The sequence below is a fragment of the Elephas maximus genome, chromosome 22, assembly GCF_024166365.1.
Source record: "Elephas maximus indicus isolate mEleMax1 chromosome 22, mEleMax1 primary haplotype, whole genome shotgun sequence".
Classification (NCBI taxonomy): Eukaryota; Metazoa; Chordata; class Mammalia; order Proboscidea; family Elephantidae; genus Elephas; species Elephas maximus.
The window spans coordinates 6870956-6887583 of record NC_064840.1 but is presented as its reverse complement, the minus strand read 5'-3'; the positions used below and the strand labels follow the sequence as shown (position 1 = coordinate 6887583).

At 45.9% G+C, this 16628-nt stretch overlaps 1 protein-coding gene across 1 annotated transcript; it reads right to left on the bottom strand.

Moving 5' to 3' along the window:
- Positions 1–3600: 3600 nt before the first annotated feature.
- Positions 3601–16265, bottom strand: RILPL2 (Rab interacting lysosomal protein like 2). The gene is made up of 5 exons (XM_049866473.1): positions 16188–16265; positions 15357–16001; positions 10837–10988; positions 7793–7906; positions 3601–4156 (listed from the first exon to the last, which is right to left on the bottom strand). The coding sequence occupies exons 2-5, from the start codon at positions 15678–15680 to the stop codon at positions 4126–4128; spliced, it is 621 nt and encodes a 206-aa protein (XP_049722430.1). The 5' UTR covers positions 15681–16001; positions 16188–16265; the 3' UTR covers positions 3601–4125.
- Between the last annotated feature and the right edge of the window lie 363 nt (positions 16266–16628).

Here is a 16628-nt window from a genome sequence, read left to right as displayed (position 1 = left end):
CATGACCTGGGGTCCCCCGCCTGCCCTGGTCCCAGGTAAATGTGAATGGAGACAGGTATGAGCGCCTGTCTTCATCCTTGATGACCCCAGGCCTCACGACGGTGCTACCTAAGAAAGTCTTCCCCCCCACCCCACACCTGCACGGTCAGCGAATCGGAGGAGGATCCCACGGTAGTGTGTAAATGTAAGATGAAACGTCTTGGGTATACCTGTTTGTGGCTTAGCTTTGTATTTTAAGGAAAGGAAATAAACTTGAAAATTATTTGTCATCATAAAAAGGAAACAAAATTAAAATATTTATTACCAGGCAAGGTCTCCTCCTGTGTGTCATTCTGTTCTTACAAAACTGACGTAGAAAAATGTCAAGGTGGATTTTCCTGTTTTATTTATTTTACAACAGGGTTACACTCCAGCGTGAATCTAAGTTTTGGTTCATGTCCTCCTAGGAAGCCAGCAAATCTTGCTTCTGTGATTTTAAGTGTGTTCCTCAATTTGTTCATCTGTATAATGGGGGTGTGAGAGTGGTTGTGAGGATTAAAAGTTCATACCTGTTGAGACCACAGAAGAATGCCTGGTGCATCGTGAGCAGCTGTAAATTTAAGCCAGGATAATCGCTATTACTGTTTCTAATCTACTGGACTTGATTCTGCGATCAGCATCGCAGAGTCACCACCATGCTACCTTTGCTGGGAATCCATCCTGCAACCTGCACCTGTCCTGGCCACACACCCCGCCATCTGCCCCAGGCTGCCCCTTCCTTCCCTCGCTCCCTGCGCTCTTGCACTTGGGGCAGGTTAGAACTGTGGGTGGAGCCCTTACTTTGGAGTTAAAGAGACCCAGTTCCCGCATCAGCTTTAAGGCTTGTCAGCCATGTGGTCTCAGACAAATGGCTGCACTCTGAAATGTGTCCATCTGATGGGATGAGTATCTGCATACCTGCCTGGTGGACAGGTGTCCTGAGGATTCAGTCGTCATGTGTCATTACATCCTCACCTTGGAGGGGACAGTGTAGCCTGGTGGCTGAGGACTCAGGCCCTGGAACGTTGTCGGCTCCCAAACCCCTTCAGCGGTGTCACTTTGGGCAAGTTACTTAACCTCCCTTTGTATCAGTTTCCTCTTCTAACACATGAGACAGTACTTATCAGGGTGACTGTGAGGACTAATGCGTTAACACATAAAAAGCACTCCTTGTACAGCCTTGCTTGTAGACCCCTCGGTAACCAGTGTTGGCTATTACTGTCATTATTATAAAAAAAACTTGGGTCTTTTCTATCATTTCACTGTTCCTAAGTGTCTCCAAGCTCTGATACTTGGTCGTTGGTTTGTTTTGGCGGGGGGCAGGGTTTGGGAGACAGTCGCTACAGCAGCCACCCCTTGTGCCTTCTGAGGCCTGGCTTAAAACCAGACTTCAAAGCCTATTCCTCCCATGCCGGGTTTGCAGTAGGTGCCTCGCTCTGCTGTGAGTGATGTCTACCAACCCCCAGCTCTGTTGTCTGTTGTCAGGCAGGCCCTATCTCTAGGAGATACGCTCCCAGGACATCCTTACCAGCACTCCCACGCCCAGCGTTTCATTTCACCCAGAGTTGCTCTCTGAGCATTTTTTAAAAATAATATTGTGTTTTTGGTGAAGGTTTACACAGCAGTTTAGGTTCCCATTCAACAATTTCTACGTAAGTTGTTCACTGACATCGGTTACATCCTTTACAATGTGTGGACATCCTCATTTCTATTCTGGTTGTTCTGTTTCCATTAATCTAGCCTCCTTGCCCCCTTACACTCTCATCTTTGTTTTAAATTATTTGTTGACTGTTTGGTCTCATATAGATGATTTTTTAAAGAAGCACAGTACTCATGGGTGATATTTTTTAATCCAATTTGTTGTTTAGTTACAAGGAGACCTCAGGTTAGTTTCGGTTCAAGGTTTGATGAGTATCTCAGGGCAGTCATCTTGGGGAGTCCTCCAGTCTCAACCAGTCCAGTAGGTCTGGGTTTGTTTGTTTTGTTTTAAGAATTTGAGATTCAGGTCCACATTTTTTTCCCATTCTATCAGTGTCCATCTCTGAGCATTTTAGCTGTAACCTTTCTGAGTCCGAGGGTACCAGGGCCATCTTAACCTGACATTTCTGAGTGGGTCCTCTCGCCATATCTGTCCCCACAAGGGAGCAAGAGGCAGGCAAGCAGTTATAAAGGCTGATCGCCAAGTCCAGAAACAGGTGATATCAGTCGACGACAATACTACGTCTGTCTTAACACTTGACGGCCACCCGCAGATGGCGAACCTGAGGCAGGAATGGCTCAGGTGTAGAGAGGTCTGCTGCCATAGTCGGGCTCCAGGATATAAGACAGGGCTGGTGCCTTGGAGGGTCAAGACCAGACCTGGATTCCAAACCAGTCCCAGGAGCTGACCTTCCCGCTTCCAGATCTCTATTCTGTAATCTCGCTGCCCCTTGGTACCGTTCATGTGTATACTTCTCAAGTTGGACCACACAGCTCTGTTTCCCAAGTTGGCTCTCACCTCCAAGGTGCAGAAACTCTTTTTCCCTCCTTGTGAGAGAGTAACATCCAACAGGGTTGCAAGGTCCTCCAGGATTATAGAAATAAGACCCCTGTCTAATGACCCTGTCAGGGGTTTGGGCCTACACTTGTCAACACTGCTGACCTTTCCTGGCAGGCAGACCGGTTAAAACCTGGATTCTGGAGTTTGTATCTGGGCTCAAGTCCTGTTTCTACCACATTTTAACCTGGGAAGCTTTAGCAAGTCCCTTAACCCTGTGCGTTAGTTTCCTTGTGGGTATAATGGAAACCCACCTCATAGGGTTATACCCGCCTCATAGGGTTATAGTGAGACAGTATGTATAAGGTGCTTAAAATGGCACTTGGCAAGGTAAGCAGGAAAGCGTTGTCATGATTACCGTTATTTTCACAAATAACGCATCCAAGTAAATCACGTGCCCACACACATAAAACGTATAGCGTGCTTAGGAAAATGACGCGCGACTGTAAGACACTTTAACCTTTTTGAGTCTCGGTTGCCGAGTCTATACACTGGGGATTAGTACCAGTCCCCGTGCCACTGAGTTGTTATGAAGAATAAATGAGGAAGTGCACAGAGCAGGCGTGAAACATTCAGGAAGCCGCTATTTACTAAGAAGGCAGCCTCTCAGAATGTATTCAGCACGCTCATCAGCTGCTCTGCAAAGTGCAGCCCCACTCTGTCCACATTTCATCGATTCCTAGATGCACACTTTCCCCAGAACTTACCATCTAAAATCAGGATGAGTCTTAGAAATCACTGACATTTTATTTAAAGTTCTAATTGGCTGCATTTGCGTAAAACCAAACCGAAACCAAACCCGTTGCCTTTGAGTTGATTCTGACTCATAGTGGGCCTACAGAACAGAGGAGAACTGCCCCACAGGGTTTCCAAAGAGCGGCTGGTAGATTCAAACTGCCCACCTTTTGGTTAGCAGCCGAGTACTTTAACCACTGTCACTGTACCCCCAGAGCTCACAAAGTCAGTGGTGCAGCATTTAGACTCGGTGGAACGGTTTGTATGTATAAACCATCTCAACCATAAGAGACTACTCTAAAGCAGTTCCAGAAAGTATAAAAGTCATTTTACTTTAATACAAAATCATGTAAAGAAAGTCACATTAGCAAAATCAAATATTCACGAAATAGCAGTCAAGTCACCGTGGGAATGTCGATACCGTATTTTCCCACTTTATTTTCTCCCTTCTCGCTTTCCACTGATGCCTTTTCCACTTGACATTAGAGTCCAAGGTCACCTGCAGGCCCGGGTTAGCTGGACGCACGTCAGTCAGCACTCCGGAGAGCCCTGTGGGCAGGTGAAGTGGGGACAGGAGCTGGCTCTCATTGCACTTTCCTCTTGCTTTTGAGACTTCTTTGGGCTTCCTCACCTGCCCTGGTCATACCTTCAGAGGGCACACCAGTTCTGTAGCCAGGGAAGAAGAGAATCCCAGAAGAAACCTCACGTCCTTCCTCCTCAGACTGCTTTGAGGGGGAAGCATCTAAGCCGGCTGAGTACATACGTGTGGCACACAGACAAATTCCGGAGTCTTCCTGGCGGGTTGTCTTCTCAAGACTGACAGTTGCTGCCTTAGCCTATGTTTGCTTCCCTGACCGGAAAAAGAATCTGAGTGGAGAGAGAGGGATTAGAGTAAGCAGAGGGAGCAACACAAGGGGTGCGGAAACCTCCATAAAACCTGTAAGCAGCTCTTGCAAGTGAATGACTCAAAAGTTTATCTAGGGCTTATTATGTGGAGAGCCCGGTGGTGCAGACGGGGAACACCTGGCTGATGACTGACAGGCTGGAGGTCCGAGTCCACCCAGAGGTGCCTTGGAAGAAAGGCCTGGCGATCTACTTCCGAAAAATCAGCCATTGAAACCCCTACAGAGTGTGGCTCTACTGTGACACACATGGGCATGCCATGCGTCAAAGTTGATGGCAGTGGGTTCCTAAAAGACAGGTTTCATATTCTTTTTATCAGCTTGACAAGGCATTCATCCCACTCCAAATTATGAAATAAATGTTCCAGTGGTTACTAAAGTATGCCCCATATTTGGGTAAAAACAGAATCCAACAAATTATTATCCACTCGGCAAAAAAACAAAACAAAAAACCCTCAGAGCGCAGTTCAACTCTGACCCACGTGGGGTCGCCACAAGTCAGAATCGACGGCAACTTGTTTTGGTGGTTTTCACTATGGGCCATGCATGGTCCTAGGTGCTTCCCATCTATTGACTAATTTTATGCTCATAACAACCCCAAGAGTAAGAGCCGAAAGGTTGGCAGCTCGAACCCACCTAGAGGCGCCTCAGAAGAGTGGCCTGGCAATCTGCTTCTGAAAAGTCACAGCCTTGAAAAGCCTAAGGAGTAGTTCTACTCTGCACACATGGGATCGCCATGAATTGGAATCAACTCAACAGTAATTAACAACAAAACCAAACCCCATGAGTAAGTGTGGTTAATATCCCTATTTTACAGATGAGCAAACTGAGGTTCTATGAGTTTACAGGCCCAAGGTCACACAGTAAGTTGTGGAATCAGATCTGGACTGAGAGGGCTATTCTGACTGATGGTGCCAGACACCCTGGCCCAAGTCACCTAAGTGTCCCCAGCAGCTGTGCTAAGAGGGGCTGGGGCTGGGCCAGGCTGCAGAGGGCACCCCAGTGTGGCCATTACTATTGTTACAGCTCCTCTGACCCAGCCTCAGAGTCAGGCTTGGGTGTGCACCCTGGCCCCTCACTTCCAGCTATGTGACCTTGTATAAGACGCTGTGACCTTTCTGTGTCTATACACGGGGGTTTAGAGCCCATCTCCTCCCTGGGGCCCATGACCAGTGTGTTTGGATGCAGGCATTCGGGCCCCACTCAGCCCTTCTGCCCCGAACCTGCACTCCCAGCCCAGAGATCCTTGTCTCGGGAAATGATATCACCCCCCACCCAGTCATTCCGGCCAGAAACCTGGGAATTGTCCCTGACTCCTTCCCGTCATCTGCCATATTTTAGTCATCGCATCCCACCCACTCTTCTCCCAAATATGTAATGTGTCCCTAATCCCACCACTTCTCACCCATCCCCAGTCGAAACCACCATGATGAGCACAACAGCCTCTATTGCTGCCTGCATTTGGACTCACAGTGACCCTACAGGACAGGGTAGAACCGCCCCATAGGGTTTTCTAGGCTGTAATCTTTATGCGAGCAGATCAGCTGGTGTCCTCCCACGGAGCTACTGGTGGGTTTGAACCACCAACTTTTCAGTTAGCAGCTCAGCTGAGCACTTAACCACTGCGTGTTAACATTGTGCATTCTCATGGCAGCCGCAATGACTATGCCTTGACCTGGGGCTGACCACATCATTCCTCAGCTTAAATCCTTCCATGGTCCTCACTGTCCTCAGTGTCATGGATTGAATTGTGTCCCCCCAAAATATGTGTTAATTTGGCTAGGCCATGATTCCCAGTATTGTGTGGTTGTTCGTCCATTTTGTGATTTGATGTAATTTCTCTATGTGTTATAAACCCTAATCTCTGCCTGTGGTTAATGAGGCAAGATTAGGTTGTGTTAAAGAGGATTAGGGTGGAACGCAACATCCTTACTCAGTTCAGAGTCCTGATCCAATGTAAGGGGAGTTTAATGGTGGGCTGCAACACCTTTTATCTTAAAAGAGATAAAAGGAGAGAGAAGCCAGCAGGGACAGAGGGATCTCCTACCACCAAGAAAGAAGAGCAGGGAGAGAAGCACGTCCTTTGAACTTGGGGTCCCTGTGTTGAGAATGTTGTAGACCCAGGGGAAGATTGACGCAAGACACATGCAGATTTCCAATGAACGCAGGGCCCAGAGATGTTGAAAGGAGACAAGGACCTTCCCCCAGAGCTGACAGAGAAAGAAAGCCTTCCCCTAGAGCTGGTGCCCTGAATTTGGTGTCTAGCCTCCTAAATTGGGAAAAAATAAATTTCTGCTCATGAAAGCCACCTACTTGTGGTTTTGCTGTTACAGCAGCACTAGGTAACTAAAACACTCAGGATAAAGACCAAAGTCCTTGTCAGCATGACCTTCTTCTTTAGACAGCCATGCACATATTCATTCCATTCATTCAGTAAGCTTGTCTCACCAGGAAGCCCTTGCCTCGCACTCATTAAACACGTGTCCTCAGGTGTGCACAGAACATTTTATTTTTACCTTATTAGTCTCAAACTTCACTTAAGTGACCCAAAGAAATCCCGAGAAGGAGGCAGAAAGAAAATAGTAGTTTATACCTCCTGGAAGCCTTATTTACAATGAGATACTTGGCCAATGAGAGTCCTAAATAAACACCATCAGGTCCTACCTACACCTGGTTTGGGGTAGAGGTGCTCTTTCATTATTTTACCTCAGAAGATCTTTTCTTGGGAAAGAAACACTCCCATTCACTCAACTCTGATTTTGTCCCCTCCAACCCTTCTCGCCCTAGCAGACATTTAACTTGTTGCTTCTAAAGCCACCATAATACCCTCTCCCAGTGACAGACTCCCAGGGTGCCTTCGGCATTCCACTGCTATAAACAATGCTGCAATGAACACCTTCATGCTTGTCCGTGTCCTCTCACAGACCTGTGTGGGAATTTCCTAGAGCCATAATCTTGGAGAGATTCAGACGACAGCAAGGGAAGGCAAAGTACTGCGTGACCCCACGTGTCTCAAAGCAAAACGATACTCCACGGTGTTTTCAACGGCTGATTCCTCTGAAGTATATCACCAGGCCTTTCTGCCAAGGCACGCCTGGGTGGGCTCAGTTAGCAGCCAAAGTTGAAGGTAAAAGGGGTATGATGAATCAGCCTCCTTAAGCTCTGACAGTTATTGTTATGATGTTATTCTTGTTGTTGGCATATTATTATTTTTTTGTTATTATATCACTGGGAGACAGAGTATAGACTCTGGAGTCAAATCCTAACATTAGGTTCAAATCCTAACGTTGCTATTTACTGTGTGACCTTGGGCAAATTACCTTACTTCTTGGTGTCTGCTTCCCCATCTGTAATATGGGGATAATGATAATACCTCACTTGTAGGGTCACTGTGATGATTAAATGAGTTAAAATAGGTCAAGTGTTTAGACTACTGCCTGGCGATGTTATACCACACTGGCATTGAGTTTCATATCTGCTACAGCGACATCGCTGGAAGAAAGGAGGCCCTCCCTGCCCCGGGAGCTGGCCAGCCCCTGCTCACCCCTACCCCTTTCCTTTAGCAACTGTTTAGTGGAAATGGGAGAGAAAGGTAGCTTACAGCTTCTTTATGATCGTCTTCTCCTCCTTGCTACTGCTGGCATTGCTGGTCCTGTCAACCAAGGCACCTTTTTCTCTTCTTCCTCCTGGGTCTTCTCTTGGTGGAATCAGGCCGCTGGCAAAAAAAAAAAATAGAGCAAATAAATGGGTTGTTTTACTGCAAACCTCTGATCTGTGCAGCTCTGGAAGTGAAGAGCCTTAATAATCATTGTTATAGTAATATAATGATTAAGAGCTCTAGAGACAGAGAAACCAGCAAATACAGAGAACTTCCCTCCATCTGTCTAATCTTGATATCTCTTATTCCTTTCTCTTATCTAATTGCACTGGCTAGTATTTCAAGCTCCCCTACTTGCTATGTACATACCAAAACAAACAAACTTATTGTCCTCTAGTGGATTCGGACTCATAGCAACTCTATAGTATACTCTACGTATATAACCATGAATAAATTCTTTAAATTCTTAAGCCTTGGTTTCCTCATTTGTAAAATGAAACACTAACCAATCCAATTAAACAAGCCCCTTAAAACCTGAGGAGTCCTTGGGTGATGCAAACAATACTCTTACCTGCTAACCGAAAGGTTGAAGGTTGAGTCCACCTAGAAACACCTTGGAAGAAAGTTCTATCAATCTACTTCTGAAAAATCAGCCATTGAAAACCCTACGGAGTGTAGCTCTACTCTGACATTCATGGCATCGGTGTGAGTTGGAGTCAGCCTGAGGGCAGTTAAAACCTGAGACTTGGAAGCCAAAACAGCACCACTTCTGCCATATTCCATTGGTCAAGGCAAGACACAGGGCCAGCCCAGATTCAAGGAGAGGGAAAACAGAGTCACCCTTGATGGAAGGAGTGCCAAAGTCACATTGCAGAAGGCACACAGGATGGGAAATGTCATATGGCCATCTTTGGAAACAACCTACTATATCTCCCTTCTGTTACAAACTCTCATTAGCATGAACTTAGGCCTCCAAATTGATAAAGTTGCTAAGAGAACATCTCAGTTGACATGCTGGCTTCTCCAGAATATATACAATGCTAGATCTAAATAGAATCCTTCTGTCTTTTGGCCTGTATCACATGGGAAGTACACATCTGTTTTTCTCTGGGAATTCAAAATTGGAAGTAGTGTTGCTGTATTTACTAGCCAGCTGCTCTCGGCTTCAGCAGTTCAGCTGTTCCTCTTTTTAAACACCTATGTCTGAAGTAAGGAGCCCTGGAGGTGCAGTGGTTAAGTGCTTGGCTGCTAACCAGAAGGTCGGAGGTTCCAACCTACCAGCCACTCTGAGGGAGAAAAGACCTGGCAATCTGCTCCCGTAAAGATTACAGCCTAGGAAGCTCTATGGGGCAGTTCTGCTCTGTACTACAGGGTTGCTATGAGTCGGAATCAACTCAATGGCAATGGGCATGTCTGAAGTACTTATTCAGTGGGATGCAGACAGGTCTTCCCATTAACAGGGTTCCAACCTCGGCAGCAGAGAGACCACGACTGATTTCCTGTTGGCAGAACTCAGCCCTTTTGGATTTGCTTCTTAGAATAGTTTTACTTTACTGCTGCTCTCTTAAAGATGTTACATCTAAAGAATAATATCACTTGGGCTTTTTTTTTTTTAATCAGAGTATCTCCTTACTTCCAAACTTTCAGAGTCCACCTGTGGCAAGCTAATTAAAAGCAAAGACTCTAACGTCAGGCTGTAAGGTAACGTCCCACTGTTGCCACCACTGGTTGTGAGACTTCAAGTAGTTATTTAACTTCTCTGAACCTCAGGTTATTATGGGGTTAGCAGTACCTGAACTCGCAGGCTTGTGGTGAGCACTAATTGAGGGGAGGCATGGGATACTTTTAGCTGAGTGCCCGGCACATAGCTAACCCAGGGCAACATTGGTAAACATTAGTTGGCACTGTGTTTTTATTCTCTTGGCCTCTCCTTCCTCTGTGTATATCTGCTTTGTTTCACCCAGTGTTTCCCAGAATTACTCGACCATAGATAAGATAAAGACCACCCTTTTCAAGAAATACTTACGTAAAGGAAAATATTTGGGGAAATGGTGGTGCAAATAGATACTGTAAACTCCAGACCTGATAGAGTGACAGCTCTTTCTTCCTCACTCATTTCCTGGTTTTCTCTCTTGCTTGTCCTATAATCCATTCTACACTGAAGCCTCTGTCATCTTCTTTAACTTTTAATTTGTAAATCATTTCAAACTTATAGAAAAGCTGCAAGATTAGTACAGCGATTTCCCATATACTCTGTACATAGGTCTCCAACGGTCTGTCTGCCCATCCGCCCACCCATCCATCCGTCCATCCATCCATCCATCTTCTTTCTGAACCATTTAAGAGCAAGTTGGAGACATCTTACTCCCTTACTCCTAAATACTTTGGTGTGTATTTCCTAAGAACAAGAATATTCTCCTACATAACCACAGTAGTTCAGAAGTCAATATCACCACATTGGTCTTTCAAAAAAGTAAATCATATCTCATCATTCTGTTGATTAAAACTCCAATGGCTTCTCATTACACTTCACATAAAATTAAAGCACCTTCCATGACTGGCGAGGCATACCTCCCCAGTCTCTTCCTGACCCCACTCTACCTTGCATTCTGGGGTCCCGCCATATTGGTTTCTCGAACCGACCAAGCTAGTTCCACCCTCACAGCCTTTGCACCTCCTACTCCATTTTGTCCCCAAATCTTTACATGGTTGCCTGCTTCTTGTCATTCATGTCAAAGGGGTCTTCTCTGACCACGTAATCAAAAATAGCACAGCCCACCCTGCCCACCGCACTTCACTCTCTATCCCGTGCCATGTCTTGTATTCTTTAGAGCACCTACCACCATTTATCCTGCGTGTTCATTTTGAGTTTTGTTGGTTGCCTCTCTCCCCCACTAGACTAGCATAGACTTTCTCTGTTTTGTTCACTGCTGTACCCCACTGCCTGGGGCACATAGTAGGTCTTCGACACATTGGTTAAACGAAGAAAAGAACGAATTTGCATCAAGGAGCGCCAGGCGGGTCTGGCTCTGTGGCAGGAGGCCCACCTCTTGTAGCACTGCAGCTCTTCCTGCACCACCAGCAGCTGCGCTTTGAGTTTATTGCGCTCCTGCAGCACATCCCTCAGCTCCTGCAGCGTGAAGCGGGGACGGTTGGGGTCTGTCAGGTCCACCACCATTTTGTCTGGCCCCAGGTTCACCTGTAAGAAAAGATGCCACTTGTATGGTTTTCCCTTATGAGGATGGATTGTCCATCCCAGAAAGGAATGTTCTCTGATTTTGTGGCTCCCAGGGATCCTGTAAAGGAGCCCTAGTGGTACAAATGGTTGAGCACTTGGATGCGAACTCGAAGGTTGGTGGTTCGAACTCATCCAGGGTGACCATGGGAGACAGACCTGGTGATCTGCCCCCGTAAGGATTACAGCATAGGAAACCCAGAGTGACATGGGGTCACTCTGAGTCAGAATCGACTCAATGGCTCACAACAACAAGAAGAGGGACCCTATGAGCTAAAGACTTTGCCTCCTGGAAGTGTTTTGTTGATGGTAAAGAAGCAAAAGGTCTAAGTATCTGTTAGGAGTTTCATTGTGTACCCTCAAAAATATGTTGAAGTCCTACCCCTTGTTGTTGTGTGCTGTTGAGTTGATTCCAACTCATAGTCCTATCCTTTAGTACCTGTGAATGTGACTTTATTTAGAAATAATGTCTTTACAGGTCTAACTAGTTAAGTTAGCATGAGGTCTTACTGGAGTAGCGTGGGCCCTAATCCAATAGGACTGGTGGCAATGTGTGACCCTGGGCGGGATCCTGCATCAGGAGAAAAATGCTATAAAGGATTTTATTGGGACAAATGCTGAATTTTGAATACGGATGGTTTGTAAGATCTTAGTACTCCATCGATTTTAAAATTCCTGAGTTTGATAAATTATTGTGATTATAGAATAATATCTTAGAAGATATATACAATTATTTATGAATAAAAGATCATAACATCTGCAAGTAATTCTCAAATAGTTGAGCAAAAATATATGAATGAACAGATAATATACATACATAAATATTACGTGTGTATATATGTGTGTGTCTGTCTATACATACATACAGAGAGGAAGAAAGTAAAAAATGTGGCAAAATGAATTGAAGTGAACTGTATACAGGTGTTCTTGTAACTTTTCCATAGGTTTGAAATTTTTTCAAAATAAAGTTAAAACTGAACAAAAGTTTGAAAAGAACACAAATGTTCATTAATAGTAGCCTAGTTACATCGACTAAGGCACAGCCACGCGCTGGAATATTCTATAGGTGATAAAGAGGATGAGGGACACTATAAAGAGATGTGCAATACTAAGCTACAGGGTTTCACCTATCAGGGTGACAAAGATCAAACAGTCTGAAAACACATTTCACTGTAAGGACTGCTGGTACTTTCCCTGACTGCTGAGGGAACAAGCTTGTTAACCTCTTTGGAGTAAAATTTGGCCACATGTATCAAAATTTCCATTGCACCTTCCCTTTGACCCAATGATTCTGTTTCCTCTAGGTCCTCTCTTCCTCAGGCACCACACAGCACATGTCAGGGTTATTCACTGTTGCATGTGGTAAGAGCAAATGACTGGGAAAAAAATGTTTTTTGATAGGCTGGTTAAGTGGAGTTTCAAAACCATTTTCGAGTCACGGGCCCTTTTGGCAGTCTGATAAAGCGGGTCTCTTCTGAGAACAATGTTTTTAAATGTATAAAATAAAATGCATAGGATTATAAGGAATCCAATTAAGATGAAATACCAAAACCTATTGCCATCAAGTTGATTCTGACTTAGAGCGACCCTGTAGGACAGCACGGAGCCCTGGTGACATAGTGGTTAACAGCTCGGCTGCTAACCAAAAGGTCAGCAGTTCAAATCCACAAGCTGCTCCTTGGAAACCCTATGGGCAGTTCTACGCTGTAATATAGGGTAGCTATGAGTCAGAACAAAACTCATTTTTTTTTTTATGAGTCAGAAGTGACTCGATGGCACTTAACAACAACAACAACACAGGACAGAGTAGAGCTGCCCATAAGGTTTCCAAGGGTGTAATCTTTACTGAAGCAGACGGCCACATCTTTCTCCCGCCGAGTGGCTGGTGGGTTCAAACCTCCGACCTTTAGGTTAGCTGCCGAGCTCTTTAACCACTATGCCACCAGGGCTCCTTACATGAAATGCAGTTGTCAGATATTTAAAAAACAAATATATGATTAATACAGCTGCTTCTTTATTCATAGATTAAATAATAGGATCCAGCCATAAGTCTATAACTACTGTTATTTTCAAGGTAGTAGATATGTGCTATACTGTGATGTGATATGAAATCACTGTTACCATCGATGGTGATCCTGTGTGTTACACAGCAGAACTGAGCTCCACAGGGTTTGTTTGGCTGTAATGTTTTCGGGAGCAGATCACCAGGCCTTTCTTCTGCAGAAATTCTAGGTGGGTTTGAACCACCAACCTTTCTGTTAGTAGTTGAGTGCAAACTATGTGTGCCACTCACATACCTTGATATGAAAGTATCTGTGATTTCTATTGGTGACAGTCACCAAAAAAAAAAAAAAAACCTGTGGCTGTGGAGTTGATTCCAACGCATACCGACGGTCACAGGTGCTGCTAGTATTACTGTGGTGGGTTGTCTGCATTCACAGTTGAATTATAAATTTCATTTGGAGGTTAGTGAAAAGAAAAATGTAATTTCACTTATTTAAATGTAATATTAAATGTAAAATCACAAATATCTTCAATTAAATCCTTGTCCTCTTTGGGGGCCATGAACTCCAAGTTCAGAACCGCCAGGTTGAACAGTTGATAGGACCATACAACGGAATGTTTCAAAAGCCATGAGAAATGAGGAAGTTCTTTATACTCTGTTTAATACAACTTCCATGTTATAGAAATTATATATTATGATTTAGTACAACTTGCTATGTTAAGTGAAAATAAGCAAGAGGCAGAACAATATCATGCTATCATTTGTGTAAAACAAATGGAAAAAAATTCATATCTCCTTATGTTTGCATAAAGTACCATTGGAAGAAGACATGAGAAACTGATCATTTCCATTTTCTCCAGGGAGAGCAACTGGGTGGCTAGGGATGGAGAGAGATGGGGAAGGAGGTTTTTAATGGCAAACACTTTTGTACCTCTTGGATTAAAAAAAATTTTTTTTAATTGTGTTTTAGTACAGATTTACACAGCAGTTTAGGTTCCCATTCAACAATTTCTACACGTTGTTCAGCAACGTTGGTTACCTTCTTCACGATGCATGAAGATTCTCATCATTTCCGTGCTGGTGGTTCTGTGAACATTCTCATTATTTCCGTTCTTGTGGTTCTGTTTCCATTAATCTAGTTTCCTGCCCCCTTACATTCTCATCTTTGTTTTAAAGTAACTGTTGACCGTTGTACTTTTGGATTTTGAACATAAATTTTTTAAAAAAGAAAAGAACAAGGCATATTTTTATGAGCTGTCTAGTGGCACTTAGCGTTCATTTTCTCTGCCCTTTCCTCCTTCTCCCAGTCTTGAGACTGCGGTTTGGGGGAAAAAAAAGTGCCATCTCATCACTGCCTGGTGAAGCTGGTTCATTTTGCCCCACACAGGAAACCACCCAGCTCCTGGGCAGACCACACCATCCTCAGGGCCTTAGTGGGGTTTCGACATCTTTGTACTTTGGGTTGGAGGTAATGGGAAAACTGCCCAGGCTGTGGGCTGAGTGATCTTAGATAAGTCATTAACTTCTCTTGAATCTCCAAAGTAAGTGGACTGGTTCAAACCGCCAACCTTTCAAGTGAGCAGCGAAGAGCTTAACCACTGTGCCACCAGGTCCCATTCAAGACCTACTAAACCAGAAACTCTGAGGCCAAGGGCCAGCACCCTGTGTTGTGAAGCACACTCTGTAAGCTGATGCACACAAATGCTTTAGAAGCCCCACTCTAGGTCCTGATGAAAAACGCTGAGAGCCCCACTCAGCACAGTGCCTGCACGTAGTAAGTGCTCAGTAAATGTTAATCGCCATAATGGTTCTCCGTGGAGCACTGGATACTTGCAGGAATTGTTTTGAGGTGCTTGGATGTTGAAGACAAGCAAGGAGTCCCCAAAACTATTGCCCTGAGATAATCTTTAAACCTTAAACCAAAAATACCCCCTGAAGTCTTCTTAAAACCAAACAATAGTTTAGCTTAACTAGTAAAGAATACCTGCCTTGAGCACTGTGCTCTTTTAAGAGCTATCCATATGGGCTGAAATTGACAACAGCAACTCTGAAAAGGTCAGACAGGGAGCTTAGGGGACGGCGAGTTTATGCTAATGAAGGAGGAACATCTCGGAAAAGGAGGGTGAGAATGGTTGCACAACTCGAGGAATGTAATCAATGGCACTGAACAGTACCTGTAGAAATTGTCGAACTAGTGTATATTTTGCTGTGTGTATTCTCAACGACAACAAAAATAAAATAAAATATTAAAAGAAAGAAAGGCTAGGGGCCTCCGCGTCCGTGGACACCCCCCACTCCCCAGACATGCCCCAAGCGCCCACACTCACCTCCCCGCTGGCCGGTGGGTCCCCTGTGCGCAGGGCCTGAACCTCCTTCCTCAGGCTGTCCCTCTCCATCCGCAGCTCCTCCGCCTCCAGGCTGCCCTCGTTCACCAGCGCCTCCAGCATCTCCAGGATTCGGACGATTTTGAACTGCAGCTGTGTCACGCGGGGGTCGCTGCCCAGGGCCATCAGCTCGCGGCCCATCATGTAGGAGATGTCGTAGACGTCCTCCGCGGTCAGCTGGGAGGGACTCTTGCCCAGCGCCCCTTCGGGCCCCCCCTCGTCCCTGTCCTCCTCTTCCTCCTCCTCGCGCAAAGGGGGCTCCTCCATGGCCACCAGGCCCTTTGCAACCTTCGGAACGGCTTTCTCAGACTCTCCAAAGGCTCAACTTCCTCCCGGCCGCGCAGAGAACTTTCCGCTGGGCCGAGCGCCTACCGGCCCGGGGCGGGGGTGGCCGGAGCCGCCAATCAGCGCCGCGGGGGACTGGCCGGGCAGGGGGCGCAGCTGGGCGCGCCAAGTCCGGACGCCGGGCGCACAGTCCCCAGAAGGACGCGCCGGACAGCGGGCTCCGGACCGGGGGGCTGGGGTGGGGTCCAGGGCACGAAGGGACAGCTGAGCAGGACAGGAGCCGAGAAGAGGAACGATGATAACCTAGAAGAAGTGGGGACAGCGCTTTTCCAAACCTGGGAGCCGTTGCCAACTCGGGAGAGGAGGGGATCTGAGCTCCGCCCTTGGTAACCACGGCTTGTGAAGCTGTATTTCCATGGAGACAGGAGGCGGAGTTTCTACGTTGAGATCAATAAAAAAAAGCTCAAAAGGACCTAACTTTTTCCTTACCACACTCAAGCTTTCTTGCCCTAGAATTTGCGGCGTATTGTGGAGGAACATCCGGGTCTCTCTTGGAGGGGATTTCCCGAAGTCTGCTGCAAATTAAGGACAGAGTTGCTCGGAGCAGCGCAGTGAACAGAGCGCCGTACGTGTGTCAGGCGGCCTGGGGTTCCGCAAAACGCCCCGGCCAACTGACATCATGACTTGGGGCATCTGACTTCACTCTGATCCTCAGTAAAACGGAGAACCCCTGCCCCACCCACTTTACTGACTCATCGGGCAAGTTACCTAACTTGTGAGCCTTAGTTTCCTCCTCTGTGGGTCGAACCTACCTAGAGGCGCCTCGGAAAACAGACCTGGTCATCTGCTTCTGAAAGGCCACAGCCTTGAAAACTCTATGGAGCACAGTTACTCTGCACACATGGGGTTGCCATGAGTTGGAATAGACTC

Bases quoted from the DNA above. Each gene is read 5' to 3' on its own strand.
- RILPL2 (XM_049866473.1), bottom strand. From the start codon at position 15,680: ATGGAGGAGCCCCCTTTGCGCGAGGAGGAGGAAGAGGAGGACAGGGAC. The intron at 10,989-15,356 runs GTGAGTGTGGGC...CTTTTCTTACAG, and splicing joins ACCCACCGGCCAGCGGGGAG to GTGAACCTGGGGCCAGACAA. The intron at 4,157-7,792 runs GTAAGCTACCTT...CTCTCCACTCAG, and splicing joins AAGACGATCATAAAGAAGCT to ATTCTTTTTCCGGTCAGGGA.